This window comes from Alligator sinensis, unplaced genomic scaffold (assembly GCF_000455745.1).
Source record: "Alligator sinensis unplaced genomic scaffold, ASM45574v1 scaffold907_1, whole genome shotgun sequence".
Classification (NCBI taxonomy): domain Eukaryota; kingdom Metazoa; phylum Chordata; order Crocodylia; family Alligatoridae; genus Alligator; species Alligator sinensis.
Window position 1 is genome coordinate 562954 of NW_005841925.1, and position 27949 is coordinate 590902.

General features: G+C 47.5%; 1 protein-coding gene across 1 annotated transcript in view; it reads left to right on the forward strand.

The window, feature by feature from the left end:
- Positions 1-6411: 6411 nt before the first annotated feature.
- Positions 6412-27949, forward strand: part of MRPL21 (mitochondrial ribosomal protein L21) — a 27379-nt gene continuing 5841 nt past the window's right edge. The window contains exons 1-4 of the mRNA XM_006019179.3: positions 6412-6470; positions 16425-16510; positions 20035-20198; positions 26844-26896. Coding sequence (XP_006019241.1) covers positions 6415-6470; positions 16425-16510; positions 20035-20198; positions 26844-26896 — 359 coding nt within the window. The 5' untranslated portion in view covers positions 6412-6414. The remainder of the gene's footprint in view (positions 6471-16424; positions 16511-20034; positions 20199-26843; positions 26897-27949) is intronic.

The window sequence follows — 27949 nt, forward strand, 5'->3', positions numbered from 1 at the left end:
GGGGTGTGCTCGTTCAGCACTTCACATGCCCTCGGGGGGAGTTTGGGCTTGGGCCGCTGTACGGTCCTGGAGTAAAAGGATGTATCTGAAGAGCCTGGAGAGGTGTCACCCAGGAACCTCCTGGAAATCCTCCCCATCGAATGGGAGGATGAAGCCGGCGCTACCAGCATTGAGTCAGCGATCCTCAAGCACCAGTATTGCTTGGCCGGACATGGCATGCGGGTCCCCAACTCCTGACTGCCAAAACCAACTCTGTATTCCCAGCTTAATTGTGTCCTGAGATCTCGAGGTGGGCAGAGGAAATGCTACAAGGATGCATTGAAGGCAGACTCCAAGGAACAGAACGCTGACCTCAAGAGCTGGGAGGAGCTGGCTCCTAACTGCCTCCAATGGTACCTCAACCTCAAGCAAGCATCAGTCTGTTTTGAGGTAAAGTTGTCTTGCCCTTGAAACAGAGAAGAGAGCAGAGGAAGGACGAGGAGAGGAATCCCAGCCTGCAGCCTGCTGTCCCCTGTGGAGAGACCTGCAACTTCTGTGGACAGGTCTGTGGCTCAAGTCACATCAAGACCCGCCAGTGAGCCATGTTAGAGATCATCCTCAAACCAAGCGATTGTCACTGCTGAAAATAAAAGGCTTTTTCCCCTGGGAAATCAGTCCTCTGTTTTTAGCCCAGACCTTCCAAATGTCAAATGATACCATCATATTCCTGAGTCTGCAGATGGAACTCCCATACCCCGACCTTAAATTTACTCTGTCCTGGCTAGCAAGAGTGAAACTAACAATGTTCTAGGTGATTGCATATTAGTAAGAACATGTCGGTTTCGGACAGCTGCTGCTGCTGTTGCTGCTGACAGGCCCTGGAGTGTATTTTCTAGAGTGGAGGTGACAGGCTTATCCAGCCCCACAGGTCAGATAAACATTGCCAAGCCTGTGACTGGACTGAGCCCCTGTGCAGTACCCACAGCACCAGGTCCAGCCCATGCATCACATACACGTGCATCAGCCCTCAGGCCTAGCATGGAGTACATGCTGGCCACTGCATTTGGGCTGGACCCAGCATTGCAGGCAGTACAGGGGCTTGATCGGGGGTGCTATATGCAGCCTGTACCCCAGCCCTCCTGTGCTGCATGGAGCATTAGGTCTAACCCATGCACCTCAAGCAGCATGCTCCCCACACCGGTCCCTGGGGCCACATGCACAGCAAGCCCCAGAGCCAATGTGTGCTGTATGTGGTGCAATGGAGCTGGATTGGATACTACACGCAACACTGGGCTCTGGGCTGTGTGTGGTTCCCTGAACCGACCCCCTTTGCTGCCTGCAGCACCGGGTCAAGCCCACAAGCAGTGCATACCTTGTGCTGGTCCCCTGTACTGTGCAGTACACAAAGCCAGTCCTGCACCATATGCAGTATGCACCAGCACCAAGGCTCACTGTGCATGTGACGCACAGGGCCAGCATGAGGCACACACTGCCAGCAGTTTGCAAGCTGGAAATTGTTCTGCATGCAGCACAAGGAGGTCAGGGCACGGGCTGTATGTAGTGCCCCATCCAACCCCTTGTGTTGTGTGTGGCATGCCCAGTGCTGGGTTATGCAGCACATGGGGGCAAGGACCAGTGCATGTGGGTGGTCCAGTGACCCAGGAATCAAATACAGCCCACAGGCCATACATTTCACACCCCTGTTCTAGAAGAAAAGACACAGAAGTGGAGGCTGGCAAGGAAAAAGGTAATGTCTCAGAGCTGCCAGGAAGCCAGGAGGAGAGAAAAGAAGAGCCAAGAAGATGTGGAGCTTGACATTTTTTTTGAAACCCACAAGTCTGATATAAATATGGAGCCCCCAGAGCAAGACCCTGGGGCAGCAGTTTTGCAGGAACCCCTTCAAATGAGTGTATGAGAGTTGCACATTGGAGAATTTTTGGTATGATTATTAAAACTCTGCAAGGGCAACTTGGTGCCAGCATGCTCATTATCTGAGTAAGCTGGCTGTCCTACAGGCTTTAATGCAGATTAAGATTTAATATGTGCTGCCAGCTGGTTATAAGAACAATAAAAAGCAGAGTGCACAAACTAGATGCATTAAAATGTATTCAATTTTAACAGCACTTTCCAGACCCTTAATTGCACTCCAGAAAAGAGAGGCAGAGGATGTTCTACAGTTCCTGCAAATCAGCTGTTTAAAGGAGCTTGTGCAAACTAGTGCACTGATAGAGATTTTTGGGGCTGAAAGCGATAGCCAATTTTTAAGGAGGCATATCAGCTGACACTGATCCGATTTCTGATACGCAGCCCGGCAGCTTGAAGAGCAGTGTCTGGCTGGTAAGTCTGTTGTGGTGGAAGGGGCGGGGGAAGGAAAGGGGCATGGGGTGGGGAGGCAGATCGAACACCCTGCAGTGAGGGAGGGAGTGGGGCTGGGTCAAGGGCTACCTGGGCAGGGCAAGGCATGGGACAGAGCCGCAGCTTGTCCAGGGGGTGTGAGTAGGAGGGGGCAGCTGCTGTACGCACCCTGGGAGGGCACGGGGGAAAGTGTGCCCTTAGATCTGTGCGGGGTGAGGGCGTGCTGGAGCTGAGGCTGCGCAGGGCTGCACTCAGGGCAGGTGGCGGCAGTGCTGGGAGGAGGGTTGTTGGGGGGGGGGGGGCTGCAGCCACCCCAAAATTTGCTGTAGCCCTCCCAACCCTCCCTCGCAGTGCCGCCATCGTCCTCTCCAAGTGCAGCCCAGCCAAACCAACACTGGGAAGAGCCTGCCCTCACCTTGCACGCAGATCCGGGGACATGTCCCCCATGCCCTCCCAGGATGCACGTAGCAGCGGGAGCGCCCCCCACCCCCCCCCCCGGATGAGCCAATTGCAGCTCCATCCCACACCACGGCTGTACAGTGCCTACCCCTCCCCCAGCCCCACTCCCTTCCTCACCACAGGGGCCTTGATCTACCCCCCTCCACACCCTTCCCATCCCCTTCCACCACAACAGACTTACCTGCTGCACGCAGCTGTATCAGAAATCAAGTTGACACCCACATGCTGTGCTGCAACTGCGCATGCACAGGGCATTTATTGTGGCGTTATCAGCCACATCAGCCAAAAAAAGCTGTTTACCGATACAGTCAATTTTCCTTATATCAGTGCTGATCCGATATGGGACCGATGTATTGGTGCACCTCTAATTATTAGAGATGTAACCCTGCAACATGGTGATGTGTATGCACCACACCCCTAGGCTCCCTTGTCTGGATGGACCACCCTCACTTGGTACCTCGGAGGTCTTTACCCAGACAGAGCCTATGGTCCCAGCCTCCACACAGACAGAACCCTTGTCTCCAGGGATCTGGGGTTCAAGTTCTCCCACTTGTCAGATGTGCTCGCTGGTGGAGACTCTGGAGGGCTGGGCAAGGGAGCTCCAGGAGGTGGTGAGCACACTGCGAACCATTAGGGAACACGAAGCGAAGTGGTGCTGACTCCTACCCTGGGGGTCTTTAAGAGGAGGTTAGCCGAACACCTTGCTGGGGTCGTTTGACCCCAGTACTTTTTCCTGCCATGGCAGGGGGTCAGACTTGATGATCTGCTCAGGTCCCTTCTGGCCCTACCAACTATGAAACTACGAGGTGAATATCAACGTTTACTGCCAGGCCCTATACCTGGAGAAGGATGCCATGGAGACCACGCAGAAAAGCGGGCTTGAGCAAGATGCCCCAACCGATGGCACATGAAAACTGGTCACATCAGGCCCAAAGCCACAACATGCATCAGGTGCTCCACCAATAGCTCTGTGCAACAACTGTGCAGCCCTCGCACCATTGATGGATGGCGTCTGCATTGATGGCGTCTGCTTCCTCCACATTGAAGACAGGACAGGAACAGCCGCCCCCACCAAGGAAGCAACGAAGAGTGATTGTTGTGAGAGACTCCTTGTTGCGGGGATAAGATGGTGCCATTTGTCATCCAGACCCCTTCACTCAAGAGGTCTGCTGCCTTCCAGGAACCAGGATCCAAGATGTAATGGCGAGGATCCCAAAGCTAGTTTGTCCTATGAACCACTACCCCCATGCTCCTTGTCCATGTGAGCACCAACAACACAGTGAGAAACAACCCCAGGAGAATGATGAGTGACTATAAGTCCATAGATTCATAGATGTTAGGGTCGGAACACCCCACACAGTTACGGGGGTGCGCACCCCCCCATGCCCTCCCAGGGTGCACACTGCTGCAGGAGCCACCCCCACCCCTGTAGCCCCCAGATGAGCTGCAGCTCTGTCCCACACCCTGCCCCAGCCCCACTCCCTGCCTCACCATGTGGACCTCTACCTGCCCCCCCAGCCCCTTCCCTTCCCTTCCCCTTCCACCACAACAGACTTACCAGCTGGACACAGCTCTCCAAGCTGCCAGGCTATGCTCCTCATGCCTGCATGCTGTGCTGCATCTGCATGCATGCATGGAATGTTTATTGGCCAAATTATTGGCCTCACCAAGCAAAAAAAGCCATGTTCCAATAGTCACTTTTCTTTGTATCGGTGCAGATCCGATATCGGACCAATGCATCTCTATTGCAAATACTTTTTGTTAAGAAGAGGGTTTTGGGGAAGGCTTCATTTTCTGCTAATGAAGTTGCATTGGTGCTTTTCATGTTTGCTAGCCGGACTTGCCCTGGTTAGTCCTGTTCCCCACACAGTAATGTGCTGGTCCCATTTCCTTTCCGATGAAAATTCAAGTGCTATGACTAAAAAAAAAAAGCAATGAAAGGTATAAAAGCAATGAAAACTAGGGCTGTGCAAAATTTCGCCTGCTGTTTCATGTCGACACTGTTTCGACTTGTTTAGAGCTCAAAACAGGGAAATTGAAACAAAACGAAATGCTTCAAAACAGCCTCGAAAAGAAACAAGGGCAGTTGAAATGTTTCAAAACATTTCAAGTTTCGAAGCTGGGCTTGCTTGCAGCTAAAGAGAATGTAAGGAGAGGGAGGGTGAAGAGCGGGGAAGGACTGCTCTGATATTGACTGTGTAGCTGGCCAGTGACTGTGATCCTTCCCTGGGGTTCCTTCCAATCCCAGTGCTCTGGGGGCGGGATGAAAAAACAGTAAAAAGTATTGTTTCAACTGAGCTTTCTCTGTACCTTCACACTTACAAGTGACGTGAGTTTTGCTCTGAACAGTTTGAGGTGCCGTTTCCCAGAAATCCCTGCACCTATCTCCTTGAAACTTGGCAAGCATCATGGCCTCATAAAGGGCTACCATCCCTGCAAGTATCCGGTGAACCAGGCAAGAAATGACAAAGCTATAGGCGATTCCGTGCTTCCCCATTATAGCCTATGGGCGAAATGTCAAAACAGCTAAACAGTTTTGACGAAACGAAACAGTGCTTTCGAAACTAAATAAAACACTGCCCCGGCAAAACGGAAGTTGGGAAGAAACAGTGCTGTTTCACACAGCCCTAAGATAACCCATTAGAAAGTGACCCTTCCATAAGAAGAATTTCATCAGCCTCTCCAGATGTTCACTCACATTGATTGTAATCCCTCCAGTCTGCTCTCTTTGCTGTTGCGGTTGCTCATTGTCCAGCATTAGCTACCCATAGCCATACCCATCCTGAATAAGCCATTAAAATCACCACTTTCATCTTTTCCATTGTGTTTAATCTCTTCCATGAAAAAGCCCAGGATGCTGCTTGTCTGTGATAAGGGGAAGATAATTTGTGCAGGCAGAAAAAAGGATTAAAACCAGTGGTCCCTTGCTCTAGAAAAGTTCCATCGAGCTCACCATGCCATCAGGACTTCCGTATGTTTCACTTCACTATTGAAGGGATTGTCTGGAAGTTACTGAGGTTGTGTGCTACTCTCTCCTCTCTGGATGAACCAGAGGATAGAAGAAGCTAGGAGAACCTTGTTTTACCTACAGATGTTCAGTAATAACTTGTCACAGCCTTAAAAGGTTGAGACATACCTGGGCAGAGGAGGATACACTTAACAATAGTCATTAGAATAATACTGTAGCATTATGAGTATGCATTGCTGTGTGTCTAAACCCCTGGAACCATCCCTCTTTGGTTTACAGGAGAGAGGTGATTTACTTAAGTACAACCACATGAATTGCCCACATAGTATTTGAGATCTTGGAACTGAATGTCTCACTTACTGGGAGCATCTTCCATACATGGCAGACGTCAGGCCTGTTTTCTCTTCTGTTCTGCTGGATTTTTGTACATCATAGACAAGTTTCTGATTCACTATGTATGTTAGTGGCCCCCTCTAAATATTTTTGCCTTTTTATGGGAGGTAAAAGAGTGGGAGAAATCCTGTTGTGTTGGACACTAAGACTTTTCCTAATTGTGCCAACTGAGAGGGCTCATACTTCCTTATTAAACAAACACAGATTGTCCGTCCCAGTGTCATTACTTAATTCTCTTTGGTCTCTCTCTTTCAGGATCTATGTTATGGTCTGCAGTTCGAAGCCACAGTTCCCAGAGTAGTTCACAACAGCAAGGGTGAGGTCAAAATTTTGCTTTGCTTCACTTTTCCCTCAGAGGTACTAACCCTCCCTTGATTTTTCATCCCTCCTTATTTGTTCCTTTTCCCTTTCTGTGAGCCAGTAAAGAAGTAATTCTGTGAACAGACTGAATGTACCTCCAGTAAATGCCTCTCCTTGTTTTAGCCATAAGGGGTCACTAAAGAAATAGAAAATTAATCTGTTCTGGTTTCTGGATTACAGGACCTAGTAATTCTGTTCCCAGTCAGAATTCTGTATTTGCAAAGAGCAAAGATGAGGCATTCGCTCCTCAGTATCCTGAGAGCTTCAGAATGAGGGTGTGATCCCTGTCCCTGTATCACACCTTATGGTATGGCCATTAAATCATGGAGCCAGCCCCAAAAGGGCAGGGCACTGGAGAACATTTTTGGTAGTATTTGATTTTGAAAGGGCACACTGAGATGTTGCCAAGTTGGTTGATTCAACACAATTGCCACACTATTAATTTTGCCCTGTTTACCCAGTGTGAACCTGTCTCCTAGAATTTAAAATGCTTTTTGTGACTTTCATCTTTTCTGTTAACTCTAGAAAATGCTGATCAGAGCCCTCAGGGAATTCTTGGCTCCCTGTTTGTAGCAGAAACGGTGTTTACTGTAGTCATATAGCAGAAACCACTGCTCTTCTGTCTATCCCATCTATAACATGCTCACTGTTCCAAAGAGAAAACAATGCTGAACCAAAGACAGTCTTTTCTGCAAATGTCTATTCTGTATCATAGCTTAATTCTTTAAAGGAAATTACTGTTTTAAGAACGGAGGAGACTTTTAACACATATCTCCCCAGATGTAGGCATTATGCTACTATTAGAGTAACTTTAAACACTGGGTTGATCAGAATCTCAGGGTTAGGATATTTGTGGGAGGAGGTGAGCTTGCTGCCACATGCTGCAGAAAATTTAGCTGCTCTAAGGAGTAGGAGTTAGGAGATCTCCATTGTTCTGTCTTTGACAATGGCACTGTGATCTTAGGTTTATACTTGATCTTTCTGTGCCCCGTTTCTCTATCTGTGAAAGGAGGCAGAATGTTTAGTGAGGTGCTGTGAAGACCTCTGTGACAAACTTTGCTTATGTGCAAAGTATCACTCCTAAAAAATAATAGGGGTTTTCCACCTTTCATTCCATTGTAGAGCCTTCATAAAAGCTCACCATGCAAAGGTATTAGCTGGTGCTGCCTCATTCTGCCCCACCTGATACTAAAATTCATAAAAGGTTTCTAACACCAGCAAAGTTTGAGAAAATTGTTTCCACTTGGAGTCATACCTAACAGGGCATAGGAGTTTTCTGCCCTACTTTTTATCTTCTAATGAAAATTCATCTTTGAAAATTAGAAGTATTTGAGCAGAACTTGCCCAGCTCTAATGTGTATGGTTAAAAAGGTGTTTTTAATAGTGTGATCCTTGTGTTTTCTTTGCCGTCTATCCATCAGCCAAGCAAACCAACCAATGTGGTTTGCTGACTGTTAGTTGAACATTGCCCTTCTGGTCTTAAGAGAGTCCTCAACATTGGAGCAAAGGCTCCCACACAGTGACAATCTTGAGTGTAGCAGAGAATATCCACTCATGCAGCTGTCAAGAAAACATTGATGGATGCTGGCTGAAATGTGTCCCTGGTAGCTCTGTTCTTCACTTCTATGGCAGCAGTACAAGACCTGCTGCCTTTTGTCTCCTCCCCAGGATCTTCACTTAATTGTAGCTGTCAGTGGATTAGTGTTTTGGGCATTTCCAGTAGGTAAGGTTGCAGCATCAAAGGGCAGAAAATAAAATGGGACCCTGGTAAAGGTCTATTCAACACAGAAATTGGCAACTGAGTGCTAGACAGTTTGAGCTCTGACAGTGGCTCCTGTGAATTGTGTATCACAGTGCTGAATGCCCTTAGTGGAAGCCATTCTATAATACCCACTGTCATCTCTGTAGTACTCTGTTCTTTCCATCAGTCAGATCCTCAAGGAGATTCTTCAGGAAGGAGCATGAAGACTCAGCATATAGAAGCTCTTCTCAAAGGAACAATCAAGGGTATTCAGAAAGAAGCTTCCTTTTGTCAATAGCAAGTCATGCTTAACCAACATGGTTTCCTTCTGTGACAAGGTGACAGGCTTTGTGGATGTGAGAAGAACAGTGGATATGATATATTTCAGCTTTAATAAGGCTTTTGGCACTGTCTCCCATGACAGTCTCATAAGTACACTAAGGAAATAGCCTAGATAAAACTACTGTAAAACTAGTACATAAATTGTTGAATTATTATGCTCAAAAAGTAGTCATCACTCAGTAGCTCATTTTGTACCTGGGATGAGATATCAGTCTGGGTTCTGGAGAGGTCTGTTCTGCTCAGCCTTTTCAGTAACTACTTGGAGGATGGTTTTGAATGAATACTTAGTAAATTTGCCAATGACCCCAAGCTTGAAAGGATAGTAAACACTTTGAAGGATACAAGTTGAATTCAAAATGACCTTATAAATTGGAGAAATGGTCTGAAATGAATTGAATTAAATTTGCTGAGGACAAATGTAAAATCCTACAATTAGAACCGATCAATCGTGCACAAAAACAAATTGAGGAATGACTAGCTAGGCTGTAGTCCTGTAGCAAAGGGCCTGGGAGTCATATTGGATGGCATGCTGAATGATTTAAAAATGTGCAGTGTTGTAAAAAACAAACAAACAAAAAAGCCACTAGCATATTGGGGTATATTACTAGGAGTGCCGCATGCAAGTCATGAGAAGTGACTCTTCCACTCTGTTCAGCAGTCACTAGTGAGGCCTCACTGGGAATATTTTGTTTGGGCACTGCACTTTGGTAAAAACATGGACAAACTGGGAAGAGTCCTGAGGAGAGCAAGGAAAATGATTAGCAATGTAGGAAACGTAACAGACAAGTAAAGCTTGGAAGAACTGGAATTATTTAGTCTGAAGAATGGGGAGTTGATTGAATAAAGAGTTGATAACTATCTTCACGTACAAAATACATTGTTGATCAACTGTTCTCTTTGTCCACAGTGGAGAGGACAAGAAGGAATGGGCTTCATTTGCAACAAGGGATATTTATGTTGGGTGTTAGGAAGAACTTTCTAGCTAGGAGCATAGTTAAACACTGGGACAGGTTGTTTAGAGAGGTTGTGGAATCACTGTCACTGCAGTTTCTTATGTACATCTTAGACAAACTTTTGCCTGGGATGGTTTAGGCATAGATGAAACATTCCTGCCTGAGCAAGGGGTGGGACTATATTTTCTGCAGTCCCATTTCCATGATTCGGTAAATTTTGCACCACAACTACATAAAAGCCCAGGAAACATTGAGGATTTAAGTTGCGGCACTTAACAAAATTTGCTGCTTATCACTTCATAAACTAAGTCTGTCCTAAAGTACAAAACTGCCAAATCTTTGAGCTGGTTCTGTTATGTTCCGTTGTTTAAGAAACACAACCCACCCCACCTTTGGCAAACGCCAAGCTTGTGTGGAAGTAAGAAGCAAACTCACTGAGGCATTTGCATTAAATCGGATCTCTTAGTTCAAGCGCTGAATTAAACTAGCAGTTCCCAAGTGAGATGTTAGCAGCCATTAGTATCTTCATTCAAGGAGTGCAGCTGGAAGCTTGAAAGGAAAAGCAGTTTCATGAGCTCCTATAGAGAAGCCAGCTGTGGTTCTCAAGGTCTTCACTAAACTATCAATTTAGCTGAAAAGAGCTTTAAAAATAGGCTGGAAAGGAAGAAGTAACATGCATGAGTCATTAATATTCAGTCCCTTGAGGCTGATTTGAGGAGGCTAATTAGATCATCTGTCCCTCTACGGCTCTTTGGGTGCTTGTCTCAATTCCTCCCCAACATTGCTAAAACCAGTGCCACAGTGGGCAGAGTGTGAGTCTAAACAAGGGTTGGCTAACCTACAGCAGTGTGCCACAAATAGCACGGGCTGCAGTTTCATATGGCGAGCCAGGTGTCAAAGCCCTGAATTTGGTGTCTGCCACAGGTCCAAGGAAGGGTTAATCTTGGCTTTTGGCAGCAACACCTCTGCTTTCAGCGGTGTCCTTCCCTGGCTCCTGTGGCTGAAGGCTGGAGCCCTCTGCCTCTGTTCTGGTGCCCTAGATCACAAACTCTATCAGGTATGAATCTGGGGGAAGGGCATGACTTGTGACATACCTGCAAAAAAGGGGTAGCTACCACTGGTGTAGACCAAACTTGAAGTAGCCACTAGCCTTTCAAGCAGCAGAGGCCTGTTTCCTCTCCCATTGAAATCAATGGCAAATTCCAGTTGACTGAAATGGGGCAGGCCTCACATAATCTGCACACCACACTGATGCAAACTACTGGTGGCCACTGGCACTTTATGCTGCTGCTCCCTGCTGTATCTGGTGCCAGTGAAGCTGCAGTGGTGTCCGCAACAGTGGCAAGTTAAAGCTTAGTTCAACAAAGGCTCCATGATTTTAAGTTTTTGAGTGAATCTCCAGCTTGTCCTCAAACTGCTTATTCTGCACTGGCATTTTTGCTCATTTAGGCTTGTTGCACTGTAACGTTAGCAGCCCAAGCTATTTTATGTGTTGGGATGGGGGGAGACTGGGCAGACACAAACAAACCATTCATCCCCTTTCTGTCAAAGTTGTCTGGGATTCTCTACACTTGACCATGTACCTCAATAGCCTGGAGCAGCGGAACAGCAGCTGTTTCTATTTTGGTGAAATGCCTTTCCCTTATTTGCAAGCCTAGCTGTGGAGCAAGACAAAGCGGTTTCAGCATGTGGTTAAGCAGTCTCTTGAGGCGGGCTGCAGCTTCAGCACTTTTGAAAGCACCAGCAGCTTTGCCAGTCACTGCAGCGCTACTCTGTATTTCATTGCTCAGTCTCTTACTAGTGTCATTGTGGGGGAGCTGCACAGTCACCAGGCTGGGATTGAGCAAAAGGCACAGGGAGGAAGAATTTTGCCACATCAGGAGTCCTCTTACTTGTAGTTAGTTTTATTCTGCCTGTTATGGGAAGAGGCCATTATTCTTGCCTCATTGAAACGGACATGCCCCAATGGTCATTCAGAACATTGGAATGGTGAGAAGTACAGGTCAGTTGCATCATACACACATTTAACTTGCACAAATTCAGCTATATGCGGGGTGGGAGTGGGGGCAGGGCTTGAGTTTGTGTGTGTGCCCGGAGCTGTGTGGCCGGGTGGCAGTGACAGCGTGGTGGTGGCCAGGCACCACACAGCCATCCCCACCACCACCCCACGCTGCACCGCTGCCGCCAGCCGCACAGCTCTAAGCACAGCTCCGTGGCGGTGGGGGGGGGTTTTGGAGGGAGAGGCAGTCACCGCTGGCACGGTAATACGCGATTTCACTATACACGATTTTCGCCTTACACGCTGACTTTAGAACGTAACCCCCGCAATAAGATGCGACTGACCTGTAGTCACAGCCTCTTCCTCTCACTCAGCACCTAACCCAAAATCCTTTGAAATCTGTGGCCTGAGCAGGATGGCTGAGGTGTGAAGGCATTGGACTTCAGATCCTATGGACATGGTTCCACATGTGTTTGAACCCCACTGCTGGTAGACCTCTGCTTTTCCTCCTCACAGCCTCACTCAGCCACACAGAGAGAAGGCAGGACTGATCAGACCAGAGGTCCCTGAGCATGAGGGGTCCTCGGTCAGGTCAGAAGGTTTCTAAACTCTGGAAAATACTGTAAAGGAGATAAAAGTTGGAAACATTTGAGGTCCATCTGTGGGGAAGGGAGTCCAGAAGAGCTGGCTGTATCTTAAAGAAACCTTACTGAGGGCACAGGAACAAACCATCCTGATGTGGAGGAAGACAAGAAAGGATTGCAGAAGACCAGCTTGGCTTAGCAGAGAACTTTTTAGTAAACTAAATCACAAAAAAGATGCTTATAAGAAGTGGAAATTTGGACAAACAACTAGGGAGAAGTATAAGCATATTGCTTGAGCATGCAGGGATGAAGTCAGGAAGGCCAGAGTGCACTTGGGGTTGCAGCTAGCAAGGGACAAGAAGGGTTTCTATAAGTATGTCAGTAACAAGAGGAAGATCAAGGAAAGTGTGGATCCCTTACTGAATGGTGGAAGCAACCTAGTGACAGAGAAGGTTGAAGTGCTCAATGCCTTTTTCACCTCTGTCTTCACAGGCAAGGTCAGGTCCCAGACTACTGCACTGAGCAGCACAGTTTGGGGAGGAGGTGAGCAGCCAACAGTGGTGAAAAAACAGGTTAGGGACTATTTAGAAAAGCTGGACAAGTTTAAGTCCATGGGGCCAGACATGATGCATCCGAGGGTGCCTAGGGATTTGGCTGATGTGATTGCAGAGCCACTGGCCATTATCTTTGAAAACTCATGGCAATTGGAAGAGGTCCCAGATCATTGAAAAAAGCAAATATAGTTCACATCTTTAAGAAAGGAAAGAAGGAGGATCCAGGGAACTACAGACCAGTCAGCCTTGTGTCCGTCCTGGAAAAATCATGGAGCAGGTCCTCAAAGAATCCATTTCTGAACACTTGGAGGACAAGAAGGTGATTAAGAATGGTCAGCATGGATTCACTGAAGGCAAGTCATGCGTGACCAACCTGATTACTTTCTATGATGAGATGACTGGCTCTGTGGATACAGGGAGAGCAATGGACAATGATATACCTTGACTTTAGCAATGCTTTTGATACGGGCTCCCATAACATTTTCACAGGCAAGCTAAGGAAGTACAGGTTGGATGAATGGGCTGTAACATGGATAGAAAACTGGTTGGATCATCAGCCTCAGAGGCTCTATGAGCGCGTCTACACATCACCCTACAGTGACATAGCAACGCACTATGTCACCGTATGACACGCTATGGCGAGGTAGCATCCATATGTGTCCACATGTAATCACCAGCTACATCACCATAATGGCACACTCCTCAGGTATAGCGCTTTGCTATGGCAATATAGCGTGTGGTGGCAAAATCTACCTGTGCACTGCACTCATGGCGCAGTAACCACCCATACTGCGCCGTGCTTTAATACTTCCAAAAAGAAGTACTAAAGCATGGTGCCATAGCAACGTCACCAGACAGTGCCATGTAGACACCCTATGTCTAGTTGGCAGCTGGTATCAAGTAAAGTGCCCCAAGGGTTGTCCTGGGGCTGGTTATGTTCAATATCTTCATCAGTAACCTGGAAGATGGGATGGAGTGCACGCTTAGCAAGTTTGTGGATGACACCAAGCTGTGGGGAGTAGTAGATACATTGGAGGGTAGGGCTGGGATTCAGAGAGACCTAGACAAATTGGAGGATTGGACCAAAAGAAATCTCATGAGGTTCAACAAGGACAAATGCAAAGTCCTCCACTTAAGACGGAACAATCCCATGCACCAGTACAGGCTGGGGACCAACTGGCTAGGCAGCAGCTCTGCAGAAAAGGAACTGTGGAATACTCCTTAGAACAGGAACTGGATAATAAGCTGAATATGAGCCAACAGCGTGCCTTTGTTGGAAAGAAGGCTAATGGCATACTGTGCTGCATTGGAAGGAGCATTGCCAGTAGATTGAAGGAAATGATTCTTCGCCTCTCTTCAGCACTGGTGAGACCACATCTGGAGTACTGTGTCCAGTTTTGGGCCCCCCACTACAGAAAGGATGTGGACAAATTGGAGAGATTCCAGTGGAGGGCAGTGAAAATGATTTGGGGGTCTGGGGGGCATGACTTTTGAGGAGAGGCTGAGGGAACTCGGCTTATTTAGTCTGGAGAAGAGAAGACTGAGGTGCAGATTTAATAGCAGGATTGAAAAGAGGATGGAGCTAAACTGTTCTCAGTGGTGACAGATGACAGGACAAGGAGTAAGGGTCTCAAGTTGCAGCAAGGGAAGTTTAGGTTAGATATTAGGAAACTTTTCTCATGAGGAGTAGTAAAAGAACTGGAACAGGTTACCCAGAGGAGTTTTGGAGCCTCCATCCTTGGAAATAGGGGTGCACCGATAAAGATGTTTTTGGCTGATACTGATGGCCAGTTATACCACTGTGATAGCCAATATGCAGCCCAACAGTTTGGAGAGCAGCGTCCAGCCAGTAAGTCTGTAGAGAGGAGGGGATGGGGGAAGGGAGGGGCGTGGCATGGGCAGATCAAGGCCCCCACGGTGACATTTATCAGTGACGTTATCGGGTACACCAGCCAAAAAAAGCCGATTGCCCATAATGTCAATTTCCCTTTTATTGATGCCAATCTGATATGGACCAATATATTGGTGCATCTCTACTTGGAAGTTTTTAGGATCTGTTAAGAGAAGGCCCTGGCTGGGATGCTATAGTTGAGGCTGGTCCTACTTTGAGCAGGAGGTTTGAGTAGATGACCTCCTGAGGTCCCTTCCAACCCTAATTTTCTATGATTTTACACTACCGTGTGTGTCCAGACTCTTAGCTCCTTTGCAGCAGCAAGTCCCCTTTCTGCTTGCAGAGAAGCACCACCTCTGACTGAAATAAGGCTGCCAGTTACTGCAGCCCCTTGCAGGTTGGCAGTCTTCCAGCCTGCAAGGAGCTGCTTGGCACTAAGGGGAGCAGGTGGAGGACAATTGGAATCAGGGGATGCGATGTGTGTGCACACGCAGCCAGGAAGGGTGGTGGGAGCAGCCTCAGCAACTGAATATAGATAAGTCTATGGGACAGGGGGATTGAAGGTCCAGGGCTTGGACTGTGAGGGGGCTGTGAGTGGAGGAGGGGTGTGTGTGGGAGTCTGTGCCTGCGGGTGCCTGCAGGCACTGGGGGAAGCAGTCTAGGTGCCAGGGCTGCAGCAGGGCAGGGGGTTTGAAGCATTGCTCAATTCTGCTGGCAAGCCCAGCTCAGCATTGTTGCCAGCGGGGCCCGCCTGGAGGCACCTGCCCCTCCAGTGGGGGAAGGAAGTGGGGGAGAGCGTCCTTTGGGGGAAGTGGGGAGCTGCGTGACTCGAAGCACATGCAGCGGTTGGGGCACCACATGCTGCCCTATGGCACCGGCTGAGGCACAGTGGAGAGGACCAGAAACATGGCTCTGGCTTGGGTGATGCTGTGGGCAGCTGAAGGACGGCAAGGGGCTCCAGGCAGTCTTAGTCCTGGCTGTGGTGGCTCCCGCTCTTGCAGGCAGTGGCAAAGCAAGTCTGGCCTCAGCGCAGGCTGGAGGGAGAAGGAGGCTGGGGATCTCACACTATGCCAGGCAGCCTGGCCATGGTCATTGTCTCCACTTGGCAGCATCTCCAGACTGCATGCAGCCACCCCTGCCCCTGAGAGCACACCCATGCAGCTTCCCCCTGCCCCTGAAGGACCCCCTGCCCCCTTCCCCTGCTGGAGTCCTATGAGTCCATGTTGGAGTGGGGGGTGGGGGCAGGGGCCTGTGTGTTGGGAGTGAGGGGCATCAGCAGGGCTTGGGGGCTGTGGGTTGGAAATGCAGGGCACTGGCAGGGCAAGGGGGCTGTGGGTTGGGAGTGAGGGGCACCAGCAGGGCCGAGGGGCTATGAGTCGGGAGTAAGGGGCAATGGGATGGGCAGGTGCAGGGCACTAGCATATCAGGGCTGCTCAGCTCCACAAAGTAGTGGGGGTAGACAGCTGTAGCTGGACCTGTGTCCTGGTAAGTAAAGGGAGCAGGGGGAGCATTGATTTTTCCATGAAAAAAACCCAACCAAAATCAAATGCCAAAATATATAGGTATTTAGAATTGATTTTGTTATAATGATTGAGGGCACCGATATGCTTCCAGATTGTATTAAAATCATAAATATATCAAAACATTGTGTTCAACTGATACATTGATATATAGATATTGTGACATTTCATTTTAGTCACGGAAAAAGTGCGGATTTTGGGAGGTTTTATCAGAGAAATTTGGATTTTTTTTTCTATCAGAGATTTGGGATTTTTAAACAGAAAAATCAGGATTCCTGGTGACGATATATCCTTTTGTTTGCTGATTCTTACGCTCTTGTTGACAGACTTGTTGCCAAAACGTCATTGTCTTCGTCTCCATGGCCTGTGTTCAGACTGCCAGATCCAGTAGAAGAGACAAAGTACCATACAGGTAAAGATCTCCAGTTACAGAGCCAAAAAGGATCAAATAGGATCATAGAAAAGTAGGACTGGATGGGACCTTGCAAGGTCATCTAGTCCAGCTCCCTGCTCAAGACAGAATTGTCCCTGACTAAATGCTGCATGTGCAAATGCTGATACTGCTGTGGGGCCCAATTATAAGCCAATACAGTATATAAATAGAATGTGATTTTTCTGCTCTTTTTAGAGGGGAAAAGGGTAGACTTCACATCAGAACAGTGCAGTGTATAAGACAGATACTCCTTAGAACAGGAATGTAACTAGCCACAGTGGCTGGATATCCGTTACCGTTCCATATTTGTACCATGGTAGCACATAGCAGTCCTACAGCTATCCCTTGAAGGGAAACAGCATTATATTGCATGTTACAGAAAATGCAGTGACAGAAGAGGAAACATCATTTTTTCTCTTTGCAATGACCTTTTAGATAATGGGTGTTTTGCCTCTTTCTGAGACTGGGACCTGATTTAGACCCGCATCCACCCAGCTTTCAAATTGGAGAGAGCAAAAAAAGTGACTTTACAGAAGAGACTGAGGAAAGGGAGACATCTGATGGGGGAATGGCAGAGGGAGGAGCCACATGCCTTTGAGTGGCATGAACTGCCATTTATGGCTGTCTGGAGCAATGGAGGAAAAGGAGATGCTGTGCTGTCCATTGGAGACGGTTAACAGGCTGATTCACTCCCAAATGGATGTACAATATAATAATAAATAACCATGCAAGTAAACTCCTCATTTAAACAGAGGCATTGGCTCCAGCCCTCCTTTCCTGGCTTACTTTTTTGTAGCTCTGTGCCCACAACATTTTGCACATCTGGTTATTGCTCATTAATGTGGTTTGTCCCTGAAATATTTTTTACACTCTAGGCCAGAGGTGCTCCACCCTGGGCTTGTAGGCTAACTCCAGCTTGCGGCACCATATCATCCGGCCTGCAAGGCTCCCAACAGATCCAGAAATTTGGTGGCAGGCGAGCGCTGGCACCACTCCCTTGCTGATAAATTTCCAGACTCATGGGGAGCCCCAGAGCCCGCACCCTGGGATCCAGTGCCAGATCCCAGCTTTCAGGACCAGGTGGGGGCAACCCCAGGCCCCAATCCCAATGTGGGGGACTGGGGGAAAGGGGTCAGTGCCAGGTCTCTGGGACCTGATCCTGGCATAGAGGTGTAATGTTGTGCCCCTGGGGCTTAGTCCCAATGAGAGGGGGCAGTGCCAGGGCCCAGTCCCAGAATGTGAGGGTAGCAGGGGGTGGTGCCAGCCCCTGGGGCCCAATCCCAGCACATGTGACAGGGAAAGGGTATTGCCAGGCTCCAGGGCCCAATTCTGGCATGTGGGGCTCCGATCAGCCCGTGGACTGGCCCCTGGCCACCCATCTGGTCCATGGGACCAAAAGATTGAGCACCACTGCTATAAGTCTTAATTTTTTACTGTCCAAACAATGGAAGTAAACTTTGAACCTGCTTGCTAAAACAGATCTGATCTTCCCTTGGCTCTGATTCAGCCAAGACCTTTGGCCCATAATGATTGCCATGTTTCATGGCCTTCCAGGTACTTTGTGTCACTGTACACAACAGTTCTCAAGACTGCTTGACAAACGGCTGGCTTGGCCTCTCCAGCATCTTCTCAGAATAGCCTCACATTATGACTGCATTCATAACTGCAAGAGCATTTGATTTCTGCGCTCTACTCATTACCTGCCTGACCTTACTGTGCCCAGAAGTGACCATAGGTGCTCTATGTAAGATCAGTCTTTGTAGCACTATAGAGCAAGTAGCTGTGCTTACAAGGAAATGCCAGCATGGCTTGATGTCACTTTCCTTTTTTTAAAAAACCTGAAGCATAAAAATGCAGGTCAAAATGTTAGGACTTGGGTGTCAGAAGTTGAACTTCTAAATTTAAGTATCTTGAATTTCAGACTTTGTTAGTGACCTTAAATCCCTGTAGGTTCAGTGGGAGCTACAAGACCTTGGCATTATTGGAAGTCAGCCTGCTTTTATTTAGACACCCAAGTGTGAATTTAGGAGTTTAACTTTCAAGCATTGAGATTTAAAAATGTTGGCAAAAAGGTTATTGATACTAGTTGAATAAATAGATTAGTAGCTTCAGGCAGGTGATCTCCACTGTATCATGCTGCACATAATGAAGAGGAGAAGGGGATCACGTTGTTCTCTAAAGTAGGGGCGGGCAAAATGTGGCCTGCAGGCTAGATGCGTCCCACCAGGTCATTCTATGTGGCCCGTGGGGTCCCTTAAAAATTTATAAAATTAATATTTATCTGCCCCTGGCTGCCTGTCACGCAGCCCTCGATGGCTTGCCAAAACTTAGTAAGCGGCCTTCCACCCAAAATAATTGCACGCCCCTGCTTTAAAGGCTCCAGCATTATCCTCTGCATCAGGATACAAGATCCATGTGGGCAGGTCCTAAGCCACAGGTCTCGCATTCTACCAGTAAAGTTACTCTAGCTCTAGTGTTAATCACAGTGGAAGTGGCATCAACAATTGTGGTTGAGGTTGCAAAATGGTTTCCATTCTAAACCCCTGTTTTCAGTTGCTCCTGATCGCATAACTTCCACTTTGGGGATGAAGTGTTCCATACTCTTATCTCTTCAAAATAGATATTTTTGGCTTAAATTCTAAGCAAAGCTGGTTTCAGCTATTTTTGAGCACAATGGGAGTAGAGGGAATATTATAGCAAGAAAAGTATTTTTGATGAGTGGCTTGAGAGCAAAATGGCATGAGGGTAGAATGCTGGAATTTGACAAGGAAATATGCCTCATTAAGCAGTGCTTTGTCAGTGTTTGTGTAATGGTGGTGTTTGATTGGACTGAGTTATGACCTTAGAAAAGTTGCTCACTGTGTGTGCCATAATTTGTGCCCAGTACTGTGCTAAACTTATAGCATGCATAACAAAAGCACAAAGAATATAATATTTCCAGCAAGGAGCTGAAGCAGGGTCCTTCTGGCATGTAAAAAAATCTCAAGCTTGAGCTGGCCAAGGACCCTGGCACCCCAGTTCCTGTACACTGTGCTGCCCTTGCTCTACCTCTTCTGTGCCCTTTGTCTGGTTCTTAGGGCTCTTCTTCACCCCTTGGGATAGAAAAAAAGCAGAGCAGGACACTCTCTTATGGAATATCTTGGTCTCCAGGATAGGACATTCCACTGACATCCAGCCAGTTGTTCCAGCAGAAGTCAAGCTGCACATGTGTCAGTCGCACTGTGTCGGTATAAGCCTAGTTCACATTTAATGCTTGTATGGGTACAGTCATGCTAACAGTTCGGATTCAAGCATAGAGAAAGTCTCAGTCTTTCAAGGAGGGAGGCATGTCCCTTCTTTGATCATCATCTTCCAGGCCATGTCTGAAGCCCTCAGTAGGGATCCTAATAAGATGGGGAGGGATGAGTAGAACATGTGGGCAGGTTTTCATGCTGCCTTGCCTGCTGATATTCCCTACTACAGTTTATCCCCAGTGCACTCACTGCCTCACCATTTGTTAACAGAGGTCGTACAAAGGGTGAACGAAATGATTGCCACTGGGCAGTATGGAAGGCTCTTTGCTGTGGTTCATTTGGCCAGCAAGCAGTGGAAGGTCACCAGCGAAGACTTGATTCTAATGGAAAACGTTCTCCCGGCTGAATGTGGAGACAGAATCCGACTTGAAAAGGTAAAGTCCCTTCCTGCATCCAGGATTACATGCAGTAACTTGGAGATGTCTCTTCCCCAGTGTCAGTGATGCCGCAGTGTAAAAGAAGAAACACTCTCCAGGGGCAGCTGTTGATGCTTGGAATACTGGGGCTAGCTAAGGCTTCAGACTCTTGACTAAGCAGTGTAAGTCTGGTATCAGGCAGGCCCATGGTTCACATATGTGTTAGTTGCTACTTAGGATTGGGAGGAACCTTGTGAATCACTGAATCCAGTTCCCTACAATTCCAGCCACCCTGTATTTAATATCTTCATCAGCAATTTGGACAAGGGTGTGGAGAGCACACTGTCCAAGTTCGCAGATGATACCAAGTTATGGGGCAAAGTTAACACACTGGAGGGCAGGGAGCAGATACGGGCCAACCTGGACAGGTTGGATCAATGGGCAGAACGAAATAGGTTGCAATTCAACAAAGATAAATGTAAGGTACTCCACCTAGGAAGGAGGAATCCCCAGCACACCTGTAGGTTGGGGGATGACCTCCTCAGCAGCTCAGAGCCTGAGAGAGATCTTGGAGTCATAGTTGACTCCAAGGTGAACATGAGCCGGCAGTGTAACGAGGCCATCAACAAAGCCAATTGCACCTTGTCATGTATTAGCAGATGCATGACCAACAGATCGAGGGAGGTAATGCTCCCCCTCTGTACAGCATTGGTCAGGCCACAGTAGGAGTACCGTGTCCAGTTTTGGGCACCGTACTTCAAGACAGACGCAGAGAATCTGGAAAGGGTTCAGAGGAGGGCCACTTGCATGATTAGTGGCCTCCGTGAAAGACCCTACGAGGGGAGATTGAGAGATCTAGATCTCTTCAGCCTTCACAAGAGATAGCTGAGGGGAGACCTTGTAGCCACCTATAAGTTTGTCAAGGGAGGACAACAGGGAATCGGTGATGCACGATTTACCAGAGTGCCCTGGGGAGTAACTAGGAATAATGAGTGCAAACTAGTGGAGAGTAGATTTAGGTTAGACATTAGGAAGAAATTTTTGCAGTAAGGGTGGCCAGAATCTGGAATGGGTTTTCAAGAGAGGTAGTGGAGGTCTTGGAGGTCTTCAAGAGGAGGCTTGATAGTCACCTGGCTGGGGTCATCTGATCTCAGTCCTCTTGCCTTCCAGGGGCAGGGGTTTGGACACGATGATCCATTGTGATCCCTTCCAACTCTACAATCTATGAATCCGTGCCTCACAATCTTTTTCATAAACTAATGTAGCTCCATCATAATACTAGGCAACTTTTTTGCTTCTGCTCCTGTTGGGGGGCTGTTCCAACACATTATTACTCTGATAGCTAGAAGCTATCTTCTAATTTCTAACCCAAATTTCTTTATTTGCCCCCAATGTGTTCTTATGCCTCTTAACTAAAATAGCTCTTCTCCCTCCTTGATGTATTCAGAGTGCAGTCATAGCCCCTCTGTCTTTTTTTTCTGATCAAATAAAGAAGAGACTCTTCTAGTATCTTCTCATATGCCCCTTTCTTGCAAATAGCACATTTTTCCCCAAAAAATCAACTCCTGGAAATTGGTGTGTACATTACAAGTAAGAAAATACAGTAATGACAATTTATGTTTCTGCTGGGGAAAATAAAAATAATGCTACAGTGCTACACTTCTGAAGTTTATACCAGCTCTTGGCCCATGCACCAGAAGCAGTGCCAGACAGCATCAGCTATGGTGTGGCCAGCAGGTTCCAGGTGAGGACTGGGGCATCTGCATCAGCACATCAGCTTCAGTCCTGGGCAGTTGCCCCAATCCTCACTGAGAACTTGCCGACAGCATCTGCAGCTGATGTGGTGAGCACTTCCCCCTCCCCGGCACTGCTTCCAACACATGAGCTAGTGTAAGCTGTGGACAGGTCCAGGACATGCTGTAGCTGCGAGGGCAGGGAGGAGAGAGAGATGGGGCATGCTATCGCTGTGGGGATGGTTCAAGCAGGTAGAAGAAACAGATGAGGCCCATGAGAGAACGCCAAACTCAGTAAGTGGCCCTCCAGCCAAAATAATTGCCCACCCCTGCTTTAGACGCTCATGATTAGGGCCCAGGTGCAAGCAGCAGGGTCCGTGGGGCCCCCCTCTACTAATCAGTGGCGAGGGGAACTCCCAAGATTAAAGGAGCTGCTGCGGCACAAGCTGGGCCTGGGATTTAAACCAGGCCCTACTCATAATCATCCTGTGATCAGCTTGTGATTGCCAGTTCTGCTTTTCCTCCTCATCCTCCTCCTCAATTTCAAATGAGGAGCTCCCAGCTTGTAATAAAGTTCTTGGTGTTGGTTCCTAAACGTGTGACCTTGCACTTTGTACTGTTCCATTTTATCCCATTTCTGTTACTCAAGTCCCCAAAGTCAAGTCTGCCTACAATTAATAGACTTAGGGTGCAGACATCCAGCACTCTGGGATACTACATCAAAGACAGAAATACCCAATTACCGGTGACGGCACATTTCTCACAGGAGGGCCACTCTCTCTCCAATCTCTCAGTCCTGATCCTCAAGGGAAATTTACACAACACTTCCCAGAGACGAGCCTATGAGCTCCATTTCATCAACCTCCTGGATACTAGAGATCTAGTCTAGTATCTGGACTAAACATAGACATTGGATTTTTGATGCATTATAATCTGCGTGGCAGCTGACTCCCCAGCCCAGCCGCTGGCTTCTTTACTTTTCATTCCATCCGGGAAGAGCACACACCAACTGCTGAAACTTCCTTAGCCTGACAAAGGGCTTTTGAACTCGAAAGCTTGCTTAATAACTATTCTCCAACTATTTGGGTTGGTCTAATAAAAGATATCAAATTCACCCAAAGAACCTTGTCTGCCTATGGGATACTACATGGCTTTTGTACATCAATGAAAATCCCGTTGGTGTCTGGAGGATGCCCAGCTGCCCACAATGGATGCTTATTGCACAGTCTCACCACTGGATGGCAGGCTAGCCAGTAATAGGCTGTGTTGAGCAAAGGGCTACGGTGGGTGAAATTCACTGCAGACATATCTGTACACTGGTATTACTTGCACTAGCCTATTGTTACTCTTGACTTCCCAAGAAGTGCTTTATCCCAGAGTGAAGTGACTGATGCTAGCATAGGTTTCTATGTCCATTCCACGTTTACATTAGTATAAATGGGATTACACGATTGTAAGTGTGTCATGTTCCCATTGTTACAGTGATGTTACAGGCCTTGTAGTTCCCAACCCCTTTGTCCCCTGCTATACCAGATGCTTTGTTTGGGGGGGAAACACAACTTCATTTCCCACCCACCCACCCACACAGTCCTTGCAGTTGGCAGAAGTCAGGAATTCACGTTTAATCTCCCAGTCTGCTGCTGTTTTAGTTCCTGCTATAGACAGGTATCCTCTTTGGGAAAAAGTCTCTCTTTTATCCTTAGGGAAAAGCTGTTGACCATCTGGTCATTGGACAAACAATCCATCTACTCATCTGAGCCAGTGTAACAGAGAGCCAGGGGCTCCTGTTACTTTACCGGTGAAGGGGCAGCAGGGAGAGCCCCAGGAGGGGGAAAGCTGCCTACTGTGAATGTCTAGGGAACAGATACCTGGGGATTTACCTGCTACAAGTACTTACTGCCGAACCAGCTGCATGGCAGTAGAGCACTGGGCTAGTCCCCTGCATGGGAGGCAAGTTGTTGTTACAGCAGGATCCAGCAGCAGTCCATTTCCCTGGGGTTGATCTGGCAGACTAAGGCAGCATCTGTGGTAACTCGGGGAGTCCTATGATCAGAGTGGAGCATGACTTCCAGCTAGAGCGTTCAGTCGGCCTCTGGGAGCTCCTGAGGGAAGAGCTCCAGGGCAGGAGAGCTACAGAGAAGCTCCTGGCTGATGCCTGGACTACCCTGGGTGAAGTGCGAGTAGAAATGCTGCTGTCTTGCAGGGGAACAGGACTCAAGGTAAGGAGAGCTGACAGATACAGCAAGGAGCTGGGGCTTGCGACTTAGACTCAGTTGTGGGGATTTATGTTCTAGCCAGAGGGCTTATTTTGGACTAGATTCTGAACTGGTGGTTTGTGGAAGGGACATTAGTGCCCTAGGGGCATGTGATTGCCTTGAGCCATGCTGGGGGCAAGCTCATGGTGTAGCCAGAGCCTGGGGAAGGGCAGAGCCTGGGGCCAGAGGACCCAGAGCCCAGGGAGAGAGCAGAGTGGGAAGAGCAGGGTTTGGGGGCCAGAGGACCCAAGAGGGAAGATAAGGGGCTGGAGTCCAAGGAGCCAGACTTAGGGTGGTAGGTCTGAGCCAGAGGGGTGCAACCAGAGTAGCGGGGCAGAAGCTGGGAAGGCCAAAGCCCAGAAAAGGAATAAAGGTCTGTGACAGCCTGCTGGATTTGGGACAAGTGCCCCACCTGATTGGTGACCCAAAAGTTTCTGTGAGGCATGGGTACGATATAAGGGGCGAGTGGAGTTGCACAATGACCCCTTAAGGCCACAGGTGCCCTGGGTGCACAGAGGGGCCGAGAGGGCCCACTCATCTCAGGGCAAAAACTGAATCCAGCAGGGTCAGGGAAGGACCTGCTGGTGGCTGGAAGTGACAAAGGCTCACTCTAGGACTGGTGGGCAGCCTCCCTTCCTTGATATCTTAATAAGATCAAGGTGTGGCAGGTGAGGAACCAAAGGAGTGCATCTTAGAGAGTTAGGCAGGAGCCATATAGGCACCAGGGGGGAGCCATGGCCACCCTGGGAGCCTACTCCTCTTATAGCCACCTACGTCCTGTCTGCTGCAATCACTTCATAGTTTCATAAATCCTGACTTGTTGACAATTAGCCAAGGAAACTCCATTCACCCATGTGAGTGAGTGAGATTGGGGGTGGATGTCCCTTGAGGTCCTTCCAACCCTGTGGCTCCATGGGAGGCAGCAGAACTGACCGGGCAAGGCCTGTGGCTTGGGCAGTATTTAAGATCGTGGGAAGGGCTAGCAGCAGCCAAGGGCTTCTTGTAAAAAAATAAATAAATAAATAAAATCCTGGATTATAGGAATTGACAGTTCATTGCCCTCTCCTGCCAACAGTAGTCCATTATGAGCTTTCACACCACAAATCTGTTTCCATGGGAATGTTTATGCTGCTCATCCTTATCAGTTCCATCCTAACCACAAGCCAGTGCTACAGTTCTTTGTCCCAGCCTTGCATTAGCAGAAATGCAACGAATAGAGGCCAACTTTTCCAAGCTGGCTTTGTAAATATGAGGAAAGATCTCCTGAGACGTCGATTTCAGCCAGGTCTTGAATATTACCTCCCTTGTCCCCTTTAGCTCTGAAAAAACCTTTTCTCTAATTCCCGATACTTGCAAGGTCTGCCTTTTCTTTGATTTTATTTGCTGTCATGTTGATGATGGTAGTTCAGTTTATACCAAGGGGAAATGGGCTAAATTGCTCTGCGTATTCCAGACATCCTGCCTATGTTGGAAAGCGGTGTGCTTTACTCAAAATGTTCCTAAGGACTAAATACTGTGCTTATTGGTATTCCTATAGTGCCCCCAAAAATGTTTGTCCTGGAACCGGTCAGTTAACATTGGTTGACAGTACTGTAAGTCCACAGGTAACATCAGGGTTGGCCCCTAGAACATTCAATCCCTCTAGGTGAAGAAAGTGTTTAGGGGATAAGCGTAAGCCCATGGGTGGGTATTTCCCTCCTCATCCACATCTAATGCTAAAAAGAATTTATAGAGACTGTTTAACCCAAGGCTTATGTGAAATTTTAGGAAAGATGGCTGCGTTAGATTCATCTTCAGTCACTGTAACCAACCATTTACCGGTAGAATAAATACATCTGGGGAGCCAGTTTTTCTGCAGATCTGTTGCTTTAAAGTCCAGTTTCAAGGCACCCTTTCTAGTGACTGGTATATCTTTGTGCAAAAAAATGAAGCTTTGGCATGAGAGTACAGACAGTCTTAATCAGGGTGAAGAAAGTGAGGAATTTACATTTAATCTCCCAGTAAATCTCCCTATAATCCAGTCAGGTTTTTACTGCCAAAAGGTTGTCAAAGGCAAAACTCAAAAACTGTAATAATCATTGGTGTATAGCTTTTAACTGCTGCTGTACACTTAATGGGGCAGGGAAATCAGCTGTAAAAAGCCTTTGAATTTCATTTACTTCCTAGTCAGTTGAAGTCCTGTCTGACATGCACCTCTTTTCTGATTTAGGCAGATCATTTGAATTGCTATAAACCAAAGGGTTATTATGTGACATGACTCTGCCCCAGACATTCATTATTCTTCTGAGGGCTCAGGAAGGATAAGGAAGATATTTCTGATTCTCCTGATATCTAGTGTTCACAGACCTTGGTGTTAAGGTCCTAGTGTCTTCCTTTCTCTTTCTTTTCCACAATTGCACATACGCAGACAGGATCCTAAGTGTTGTGAAAAGTGTTCTTAAAATAAGCATTGATAAAATACAGACAACCATCCTCTGGGAGGCTGTTTATTGAATGGGCCTGTTTTTTGGCTGTTAGATCTTTTTCCATGGTATCCTGAGATTTGAGACTTAAAAAAGAAATGGAAATTTTAACACACCCAAGCACTTCTGGGATAAATGTAAAGTTTTGCTGATGTTATTTCTAATTACATTGTGGCTAGCAAGCAGCTCAAGTGCATAATTTAATTTCTCTAGGTCTTGCTGGTTGGTGCTGATGACTTCACGCTAATTGGAAGGCCACTTCTGGGGTAAGGCATGTGGTTTAAAGATCATACATCTAAGTCAGTTGACAGTCTCCAATGAAATGTTTGCAAGCCTCAGCCCTACCAAGTCTATCTGTTTATACTGCAAACAATGCTGAGGGAGTTGTGTGTTTCTAATTTCCTTTAGCAGTACTGTGAGGTAGGGGCCTTTGGAGGTATGCGCCTACATACGTGTCACAGAGTTGATCCACTAACACACCAGAATACCTAAGTGTTGCCCAAACTGTCCAGTACTAATGAGGTGAGAAGATGAATCCCATTCTCTCTCTGGCCTGCTGGGTGGAGGAGTTGGCGAGGTCTCTTTTACTCTGACAGACGCTTAGCCGGGAGAATCTTCCCAGTGGAGAGAAAGGATTGTCCAGTGGTCAGTGTGTGGTATCCCTGCCACTGTCATAGCCTTCCTGCCTGGCCTTTGCTCGGCTCTCTGCCTCACTTTCTTCCTGGGGGTTGTAATGCTTTCCTACCTGCCAGGGCATTCATTGGTGTCTCTGAAATACTTTGTGATCTCCAGAGAAGTTAGAAGAGAGGTGGACTCTCATCATCATTTATTGTGCTAAAGATGAGAAAGAAACTATTAGGTGATTGCATTAGCACATTTTCATATCACATTTTTTTTATCGAAAGCATGTCCCTATAGGGACTTCACAGGGAAGCAGCACTCTGGGGCGGGGGTGGAAAACTCATTCCATGGAGAAGGCTAAATCCCATTTTTAATGATGGTCTGCGGGCTGGAGTATGAGGCTGTGTTCCATCCTCAGCCCACAACAAAACTCCCACTGATGCCAAGAGAGAGTTGCACAAAAATCAAGGGAAAAAATATCGGTTCCTGTATTCCATAACCAGTTTTAGTTGTTCATTGCCTGATTGTTATATTCCACAATATGCTTCCCTGTAGAGTAACTCTTCCTTCTCTCTTCATCCTCCTTTCTTTCCACAGCTCATGTCTTTGGGGATGGGTAAACAAATCGCAGTACACTGATAGAGGGCAGGGACTTATGCATCAGCTGCTTTATAGTAACTGTCTGTGTGCCCACTCTT